Here is an 11,021-nt window from a genome sequence, read left to right on the forward strand (position 1 = left end):
AAAAATTGGAAAACATTCACAGATTTGCTAAAATGGCGGCCGAAATGCAAGAAAAATTTCGAATGCTTTTAGCGACGAAACAAGAAAAGCCAAAAATAAAAATAAAAAGTTTAGATGATATTAATAAGGAAGCCGTTAAAGAATGTAATAATAAATCCGTTGTGATAAACGATGAAAATTATAAAGAAAATTTCATTTCCGGTTGGAAATCAAAACTTAAATCCGATTTAGATGATGAAAATATTGAAATGAATTTAGATGTGGCCGTTGAAATTGTCGGTAGTGACGTAAACACCACCGAAGTCAAATTAGATGATGATATTACAACGGAAAATAATTTAACCGACGAGAGAAATTTTAATAAAAAAAATGAACATAAAATAACGAGAAAAAAAAATAAAATTATTATTAACGGTTCTGTTAAAGTCAAAGACCGGAAACAATCGATGACGGATGATGATGATGATGATGATGATGATGAAAATGAAGCTGATACCAGCGACAGCGATCGTCTTGTTATCCAAGATGAAGAAAAACCAAATCCTAGTCTTCTTCATTGTTTGTTACTTAAGGTACGTAGTACATCACGTGACTTTTTTCTTAAACTAAATAACGATCATTTTAATATTGATTTTTCATAAACAGGGTAAACAACAAATGCCTTTGGACATAGATCACGATTATTTAATGAAAGTAAAAGAAGAAGATACTAAAATAAAACAAGAACCCGCCGATGATCAAGAGGATGAAGACATAGCAGAAGAAATAGCAGAAGATAGATTAAATCAAATAATAAAAGATGAAATGGTAAGTGAAAATATTTCTTTTTTAATTTAACAACAGAGTGAACAATTGTTTTTATAAATAGGATTCGGAAACGGATCAAGAAAGCGAACCGGATGAAAATTCAGATATCGAAATAACGGAAATGGAAGTTAAAGTCGATCCGACATTATATTTTTCAAACGCTAGTCAAAGTGGTAACGAAATCGAACAAGATTCTCAAGATGGTCAGGATAGTTTAACGGTTGACAGTAGCGTAAATAGTAATAGTAATAGCGAAAATGGATTAATAATAAATACAAAAATACAAAATTTATCTGAAAGTGAAAAAAAAGAAACGGATAAATGGTTGGTAAACAAAACAGCATTAATAAATAATTTTTTTCATTTTATTTTTCGTACATTTTTTTTTTTTTTTTTTTTAACAGTAAATCGGGGGGAGGTGATGGTCGGCCATTGGTCATGACAAGACTTCAACAAAAAATGAATCCCGTCATTGCGAGTTTAAAATTAGGTAAACCTTATAAATGTACACTTTGTCCTCGTTCATTTATAACCGACATCGGATTGCAAAATCATTTATGGTCTCATTTACCTAAATCTAGAAAATCTCAATCTAATGGCGGAAGTATGATACCGAAGTAAGTATTATGAATGTGAATCCTGTGATTAACGGAAAAAAAAATCATTTTTCTTTTTTTAATTTAGAAATATCGATTTGGAAGGTAGTCAGGTATATTCATCGAATGGCGTCTTGCACACGGCTCATCCATCGGAAAATCCACATTTATTAAAATACGTTTGTCCCATTTGTGGTAAGAAAATTTCAACGAAAGGTAATTTAAAAGTACATTTGGAAACTCATAGGCCGAAAGGAAAATACGTTGTGATATATGTGGAAGAGTGTAAGAAAATTATTTTCATTTTCATTTTAACTATTCTCAAAAAGACTAATAATAATTTTTTTTTTGATTAGATTTAAAACTGCGGCAAACTTATTTAGACATAAAGATTATCACGGTGGAGTACAATTTCCGTGTCCGGTTTGTGGTAGAGTTTATCCAACGAATTCAACCCTTAGAGCTCATAGTATAACTCATTCTGATTTGAGACCTCATAAATGTCCGTTATGCAGTAAAACATTTAAAAGAAATCAAGATTTAAAGGTAAATTAATAGAAATTTTCTTTTATTTTCACGAGTTGATGTTAATTTTCCAAAAAAAAAATTAGTTTCATATCAATCAACATACCGGTGCTCGTCCATATCAGTGTCCATATTGTCCAAAAGCATTTGCTAGTTCTGGAAATTGTTTTTCACATAGAAAACGTATGCATCCGTTAGAAGTTGAACGTGATAAAGAAAGAGCAGCCGAAATAATGGGTTAATTCTGGATTTTATGTGAAAATAAATATTAATAAAAGACTGAAAAAAAAAATAATAATAATTTAATAATAATTTTCACATGAACTTTAATTAATAATTTTTAATAAATAGTGAAAAGTAATAATTTATTAAATAAGCTTTAAATTTTATTCTTTTTTTTTTAACACCAAGTAAAAAAAAATTTATTAATTTTATTTCTCTCTCTCTCTCATTTTAAATATGAAAAATTTTTAACACAATGTTTATCGTGCAATCGAATATTATTACCAAAAAAAATATTTAATATATTTTATGTACTTAATACAAAAATAAATTTAAATTAAATTTAAATAAACTGTGATTCGATTTAAATTTAAATTTTTTTTAACCATAGCTCAATAAAAAATAAATAATTAATTATTAAAATTTTCTTTTTTTTTTTTTTTATTAATTTTTACTTGTCATGTAACTTTTTATTTTTTTCTCATCATCATTATTATTATTATTATTATTGCAAAATGTATTTAAATTTGTATATTTAATATTTAGAAAGTGTAAAATAATAACATTTTTAATTTTTTTTTTTCTATGAAAGCACAAAAATTTTGTTAATTGCCTCAACACTCTAATTAATTAATTAAATATTAATATTTTTATATTTTATTATTAATCAATAATAATAATAATAATAATAATATATGTTTCAAATTTAAATTTTAAATTTTACCGTGAGATTTTTACAATAGAAAAATAAAAATTTGTACTTTTATGATTTTAGTCGGTTATTTAAAAATTTTTTTTTAATAATTTTTAATTTTATTGTTGCAGTCGTGTTTTGTACATAATTTTTTATTTATTTATAAGTTTAAATTGTTTTTTTATTTATTTATTTATTTTTTTACCGAGTATTTATTAAGATTTCGATTAATTAAGTAATTTATTTATTTTAAATATAATTTATTATTAATGAAAATATTAAAATTTTGTTTTGATATAGTCATTATAATAAATTTTACATTTATTATTATTATTATTATTATTATTAAATTAAAAAACATAAAAAGTGCACCTTAATAATAATAATAATTTTAAAAAAGAAGTAAATATTTTTCTCTATAATATTAATAAAAGCGTCAAGCAATCCTATTTAACGGGATTTCTGACATTATTAATATATATATATATATATATATATATATATATATATATATATATATATATATATATATATATATATATATATATATATATAAATTAATAAATTTTTTTATATTTTATTTGATTAAAATGTTTCTTATTAGATGATTGTATAAAATTTTGTATAATTTGATCAAAAATAATAATATTAGTAAAAAAAAAAAATAATTTTTCTGTTAATAAATTAACTCTTTTTTTTTTTTATTATTTTATTACTTGTAACGAAAACTTTTGCGTGTTTTTATTTTTTTTTATGAGGATTTAATGATTAATGCATACAAAAACATTTTTATTTTCATTTTTTTCTTTATAATTATAATATTATTGTGTTTAAATAATTTATTAAAAAAAAATAATAATAATAATTTACAAGGGAAAAAATTGTGACTAATTTAACGTTAGTCAATAATTCTCTATTTTTTATTTATTTATTTATTGCAGAATAATTAATTATGGTAATTTTAACGGACTGTAATTTTATTTATTTATTTTTTTATTAATCTATCGTTTTAAATAAATTTATTTAGGTAAAAGTTGGTTTTTATAACATATTAAAATTCATATTTTACAATTGTAAACAATTTTAATTTCGTATAATTAAAATTATTATTTCGGCGATAAATTTCCCCTACTTTAGGTTGGCACCACTTGTTACGAATTGATGCGCATGTTTGCACATGTGATTTGACCTCTACAATCAATATGGAGGGAGAAGTAGTCACAATTTATTTAATGTGTAATCCAACAAAATGGGTTAGTTTTCAGTTATATCTGAATCGTGAACAAAGATAAGTGTTTTGTTAACGAATATAAATGCCTTGATACTTAAAAAAAGTATAAATTTTTTTTTTTTTTTCTTCTGTCACAATAAAATGAAGAGCAAAGGTTAAATGTTTTCAAGTCCGTTGAATCTCTTTAACCGTAAACGAGTACCTTATTTTAGTTTCCTTAAATTTTATTTATATAATACCATTGTAAAATTAATTAAATATGAATTCGCCGGTCAATCAAGAGAAAAGTCCTACGGGTAATTTTCCTATGAAATCTAAAAAAATTAAAGCAAATTTAAATGGTCAAAGTGGAATAGTTCAACCATTACTTACAGGTATGTTTTTTTTTTTTTTAATAGTATATTTTATTATTATTATGAATTATGCAATATTATAGACTTTATTATTAAAAAAAATTTTATTTACAAAAAATCAAATTTTTCTGATTGTTGAAAGATAAGTGTTTATTATCAAAAAATGAAATTTGTTTATTTTTTACTTTTTATTATGGTATAATATTCAAACTAAATAAAATTTTAATTAATTCTTTTGTAAATAATAACTAGGTATTGCATAATTTTCTCTTTTTACTTTACTTTAATATTGAATTTAACTATTTTTAAAAAAAAAAATGACAAATTTCCAACACCAAAGTTGTGTTGTTATTATATGAAAATACATGCTGGAACATGATAAATTGTTTTTGTGTAAACTTTTAATGCATTTTAATTGAAAAAATTTTTCTATTATATGGCATTAATGTTTTATTAACATTTATTAGAAGTAGGTTCTTTTTTACTTAAAGTTTAAAAAATATTAATAAATAAAACTTTAATATTTTATTACTAGTAATTACTGCTATTGCTTAAAGTGTACAATTTATGAACGATGGAGTAGGATTAAAAATCTTATAGAAACTGAATCTTTCATGCCTGACTCGTACATATGTATAAAAAAATTTATATATGTTATATTGTGCTTAAATGTAAAACATAAAAATTATTAATGTACGATTATTAAAAAAAATTTTTCAAAATTTTTTATTTTACCATGATAATGTAGCTTTCAATCAAAATAAGCACACAGTAAACTTGTTTATCACACTAATGTATCCAACTTTGACCCTGATAATAATTTATGTGAATATCGTACAATAATACTCGTGAATTCTTATCTTTCCATTTTTTTTTATTTATTTGCTTCTTGCTCTATAAAAAATATAAAAATTTTTTTTTTTTTCAGTCAAATTAAGTATAATTAAGATTAAATTAAGTTTTTTTTTTTGTATTTTTCTAATGAAAAATTTCAATGAAATAAATTAAATTTTCATTAGGCTTTTGATTCGAATGATTCATAAATAAATGTATATTTGAAGTAACTTATCGAATGTAAATAATTATGATTTGCATATAATACCCGATATAGACATTTTTTTTCAATATGAAAGTCAAAATGTATATTATTATTATTATTATTAAATGTATTTTTTTATTTTCATTTTCAGATCTTTATCAGATTACAATGGCTTATGCATATTGGAAATCTGGGAAAAGGTATGATCAAGCTGTATTTGATCTTTTTTTTCGTGCAAATCCTTTTCAAGGAGAATTCACAGTTTTCGCGGGTTTAGAAGAAGTTTTAAAATTTTTGGAAAATTTTCAGTATTCAGAAAGCGGTGAGTATATAAAAATATAAATAAAAAAAAAATTTAATTTAATTTTGACATTGAACAAGTAGATAAAAATTAATAATAATAATAAAACACAAATTTCAGATATCGAGTACCTTAAAGGAGCCTTACCCTCGACCATCGATCCAGAATTTTATGTATTTTTAAGAGGACTCACAGCTGCTCCCGTTACCCTACACGCCATAGATGAAGGTTCGATAGTTTTCCCGAGAGTACCACTCATAATGATTGAAGGACCCTTAATAATTGTTCAACTTTTGGAAACGACACTTTTAACCCTAGTCAACTTTGCAAGGTACACACGTTCATCAAAATAACTTTAATGTATTTTCAACTTGTTTTCATTTAATATTTATTATCATTATTATTTAATTTTTTTTAATAGCCTTATGGCGACAAACGCTGCCAGATACCGCATTGCTGCTGGAAAAAATATATCATTATTAGAATTTGGCCTTAGACGTGCTCAAGGTCCCGATGGAGGATTATCAGCTTCGAGATATGCTTACATAGGTAATTATTATTATTATTATTATTAAAAACTTTTCAATGGTTTGCCCCCGATATTATCATCATCGCTCGGCTACAAATTGTCCAAGACAAATTTTTTTTTTTTTTTACCTTGAGGTGTAATCCAAAGGTGTTGTGTTAGCATAACGAGTTTTTTTTTAATAATTTTTAAATACGTGTGATTAAGTGTCTAATATGTCGGATATAATTTTTTTTAATCGAATTGAAACTTTGAATTTAAAAAAAAAAAAAAAAAAAAAACATTCGATTATTATTATTATTATTATTATTATTATGCAGTCGTTTCAAGGAGAAGGCATTGTCAATATATAAAAAAAAAAAAAAAAAAATTTTTAATTCGTTTAAAATTTACATGAATTTGCCATTCAAATCGTTTTCAAATTCCCATTTTCCTTTTTCTTTTTTTCTTTTTTTTTTTTTTTTTTTGGTTCTGGTTAAAATGAAAAGGGTTACTTTCGGTACCAGGGGAATGGGACCCAATTTAAAAAAAAAAATTCAAGGGAGGAAAATTTTTTTTTTTTTTTTTTTTACCTTATCATCAGAGTTGAAATTTTAAAATAGCATGACTTGATTCGAATTTTCAAATAAAAAAAAAAAAAAATTACATCGAGTTCGTGTTTAAACTTACAAAAGTAAAACTTTTCGTAATAATAATAATAATAATAATGATAAAAGCAAGAAAGTGATTATGATAATGATGATGATAAAAAGAAAACTCGACTGGGCAAAAATAATAAAAATCGGTGTTGAGATATATTTTTTTTAACAGAAATTAATTTGATATCGTTGCATGCCGCCCCCCCCCCAAAATAATATATGAAACATAACGGTGATTAATATTTTAATTATTATTATTATTATTTGTAGGAGGATTCGATGGAACGAGTAACGTTTTAGCTGGGAAAATGTTTAACATTCCTGTACGTGGAACTCATGCTCATTCATACATAACTTCATTCATCGACGTTCGAGATTTGAGAAAAAAGGTTCGATTGGTTAATACCCGGGTGGGGTGGGTTGGGGGGTTAATTTATTTATTAATTTTTGACTTATGGTTTATTTTCGATAGACTTTGTTATGCCAAAAAACCGGCGAAGAAAGAGACTTGGTGGAATTGTCGAAAAATTGGAGAATAAAAATTTGTAATTTTCTCGGAGTACTAAACGAAGAAGCGAGCGATGGCGAATTGGCGGCCTTAATATCATTTGCAATTGCTTTTCCACATGGATTTATGGCGCTTGTCGACACGTATGATGTCAAGAGGTACCATTTGGGGCTTAGTTTGACTCTTTGCAAATCATATCATAACATATATATATATATATATATATATATATATATATATATATATATATATATTATTCACAAAGCACACAAAGTGTGTAGTTTTATATATATATAAAGCACACCGACGAGACAAAAGACAAAATGAAAAATTTTTTTTTTTTTTCAATCATGCGTCGGGTAAAAAAAAATTTTTTTTTTAATAATTTTTAATTTTATTAAAATTTAATCATAATCATAATCATCATTATTATGTTTTGTTTAGTTCATTGCAAAGAGTCGATCTTATCAGCCCTACAGCACCTTTAGTGAGATGTTGGCACAGTTTATTTTTTTTGATTAGGTTTTTTTTTTTTTTTTTTTTTTTTAAGCATCTACATCACGAAAATATTAATAGGAAATTTAATAAAAAAAATTATTAACAGTTAAATTTTACTTATTAATCCTCTTAATCGGTTTTTTTTTTTTTTTTTTGGATTTTATTAGTAATTAAAGCATGCGATTAGGTTTTTCTTATTTTCTTTTAAAAATACTAATCGATTATTTTTTCTAAACTAATCAGATTAATTGTTTTAGAATTCTATAAATCTAACATTACAAAAAAAAAAAAATAGTTATTTAATTTTATTTAATAAAATTTAATTACAATTTATTATTAATATTTATTTTATTTTATTTTAATTATATTTTTAACGTGTTTCTAACATAAATTAACTATAATCTCAGTAATTCATGACTAACACACTAAAAAATTTAATCAATTTTTAGTAAAAAAAAAAATGTGTTGTAGATGTTTATTATTATTATTATTATTATTTTAATTATTTATAAAATTTCGAAATATTATAATTTTTTTTATTCATTTATCATTTCTCACTATCGGATCTGGCAATATTTTTTTTTTTTAATTAATTTAATTATAAATTTAAAAAGTTTTTTTTTTTTTTTTTTTATTTGATTCATAATATAAAAAAAAATCAATATTTTTTTTTTAAAAAAAAAAAACTCCAGTTGTTGGTACCGGTTGGTACGATTTTTGCAACAAAAAAAATAAAAAAAATAAACTTTTTAAATTTACAACAATAGAATGTCGTGTTAGTAGTAATTTGTGCATCAAATTAGATGATGATTTTTTTTTTTTTGCTAAATTAAATTTACTTATAATTATTACAAAGCATGCATTTTTTTAGCTTAATTTTCAAACTAATGAAATGTAGTAAAAATTGAAATTTAAAGACCATCCCTGATTTGGTTGAAAAGGACAAAGTTTTTGTTACTGTTATGGAGTTCCAGTTAACAAGCAAATAACCCAACCCAACCCAACACCCCCACAAAAAAATATTAATTCAAGTTTAGTAACTAAAACTATTACTTAAAATTTTTTTTTTTTTTTAAAATTGAATTATTTTACTGACAAAATGCACATTTTAAATGCCTGGAGTTAAAAAAAAAAAAAAAAAAAAAAACCAAATGATAAAACAATACCTGGATAAGTAGTTCAAGATAAATTGTAATATAGCTTTTTTTTTCTTTTCTTTTTACAGAAGCGGATTAATTAATTTTTGTGCCGTGGCATTAGCTTTAAATGATCTCGGATATCAAGCCGTTGGAATCAGGATAGATAGCGGAGATTTAGCTTATTTGTCAAACAAAGCTAGAGAAATGTTTGAAACGATAGCTAAAAAGTAAAGTTTTTTGTTAAAATTAATATTAAGCATAAGTTGAACGAAATAAAAAAGAAAATATTTGTACGACAGGTATCAAATACCGTGGTTTGGAAAATTAACAATAGTCGCTTCGAATGACATTAACGAAGAAACAATATTAAGCCTTAACGAGCAAAGTCATAAAATCGACTGCTTTGGAATAGGTACTCATTTAGTCACGTGTCAACGACAACCGGCATTGGGTTGCGTGTATAAAATGGTTGAAATCAATGGGAGACCGAGGATAAAACTCTCGCAGGATATGGGAAAAATAACGATGCCTGGAAAAAAAACTGCCTACAGGTTATACGGATCTGATGGTGAGTGTGACTCGTCTTACGTGAACCTTTTTAAACGATGCACCTTAAATGATGATGTATAAATTTTTATTTTAGGTCACGCGTTAATCGACTTGATGCAAAAAGCAGACGAGAAACCTCCTCAAGTTGGCAAGAAAGTATTATGTCGTCATCCTTTTCAAGAATCGAAAAGAGCTTATGTGATTCCTGCAAGAGTCGAGCCACTCTATAAGGTACCTTTTTTTTATTTGTCTCCGGTTTTTACCAATAATTTATATTAAATTTCTTTTGAAAAGGTTTGGTGGAGTAATGGACGTATAACTCATCCGTTGCCAGGTTTAGAAGAGGTCAGGCACAGAGTTCAAACCTGTTTAGAAACACTTCGAAACGATCACAAGCGTAATTTAAATCCGACACCTTACAAGGTAATTTCATTTACTTTTTAAATAATAATAAAAAGCTGTTGTGAGAGAGAGAAAGAGAAAGAGTCCCTGGGGTTGTATTAAAATAATTTTGTGGCGGGATATGTATATATATAAATTATTTTGTAATCATTTTTGCGATCATAATAATAATAATATTCCCGTTTCGAAAAGAGTAAAAAAAACCCGTTGTAATTATACTTATCGCCATTTTTTTTTTTTTTGTTTTCGAGGACATTTGTTAGCTTTATTTTTAGTTAATGTGAGAAGAAATGAATTGTGTTTTCAACATTATATACGTTTACATACCTACAGGTTTTCAGTAGTGCACTATCGAGCACCAATCACATCAAGACTACTTATAGAAAATCAATAAAAAATATGTTTTTGACGGGGAGGGTAAGTTTTTTGTTGTTGTTGTGAGACGGGGATCTCCATAAACAAAGGGGGAAACAATAAAAATAAGATGTTGAATAAGAATTTTTTTTTTTTTATCACATGCGAATTTTATCATTCAGGTTCACACACACACACAACAAATCGATCAAAAAAAAAAAAAAAAAAAACAATTTTTGTCATCAATCCATCTTGTCTAACTAGACCTGGGTTTAACCTGTCCTCTCACCCCCCACCCCATTGAAAACTCCCCTTTTTTGAAAATAATGTGTGCTGGGGATGAAGGCATGAATTAAAATAAATTGATTTCACCGCTTTTTGTATTTAACATATTTTAATTGATTACCTACCTTATTATGATAATGATTATAATTATTATTATTATTTAAAATTATAATGTTGATTTTAAAATAAAAAAAAAACATTTAATAAATGATGAGAGGTTTAGTAAGTGAAATTTGGATTTGTAAAAGTTTTTTATTCAATTTATTTTGTTTATAGGTTGCCGTAAGCGATGAGCTTTATAATTTTATACATGATTTATGGCTTCAAAATGCACCCATAGGAGAACTTTCTTGA

The 11,021-nt window shown here is 24.8% G+C and overlaps 2 protein-coding genes across 2 annotated transcripts; both read left to right on the forward strand.

Moving 5' to 3' along the window:
• Positions 1-32: 32 nt before the first annotated feature.
• Positions 33-2,170, forward strand: Phum_PHUM455030 (zinc finger protein, putative; the record flags this gene model as incomplete). The annotated part of the gene is made up of 7 exons (XM_002429838.1): positions 33-572; positions 646-807; positions 869-1,131; positions 1,212-1,424; positions 1,492-1,686; positions 1,760-1,949; positions 2,015-2,170. The coding sequence occupies 7 exons, from the start codon at positions 33-35 to the stop codon at positions 2,168-2,170; spliced, it is 1,719 nt and encodes a 572-aa protein (XP_002429883.1).
• Positions 2,171-4,334: 2,164 nt separating this feature from the next.
• On the forward strand, positions 4,335-11,021 carry Phum_PHUM455040 (nicotinate phosphoribosyltransferase, putative; the record flags this gene model as incomplete). The annotated part of the gene is made up of 11 exons (XM_002429839.1): positions 4,335-4,449; positions 5,619-5,789; positions 5,889-6,099; positions 6,190-6,317; positions 7,203-7,321; positions 7,405-7,598; positions 9,164-9,304; positions 9,377-9,645; positions 9,721-9,857; positions 9,921-10,049; positions 10,944-11,021. 11 exons carry the CDS (start codon positions 4,335-4,337, stop codon positions 11,019-11,021), a joined length of 1,692 nt encoding a protein of 563 aa, XP_002429884.1.

The sequence above is a fragment of the Pediculus humanus genome, genomic scaffold (genome assembly GCF_000006295.1).
Source record: "Pediculus humanus corporis 1103172108228 genomic scaffold, whole genome shotgun sequence".
Taxonomy (NCBI): Eukaryota; Metazoa; Arthropoda; class Insecta; order Psocodea; family Pediculidae; genus Pediculus; species Pediculus humanus.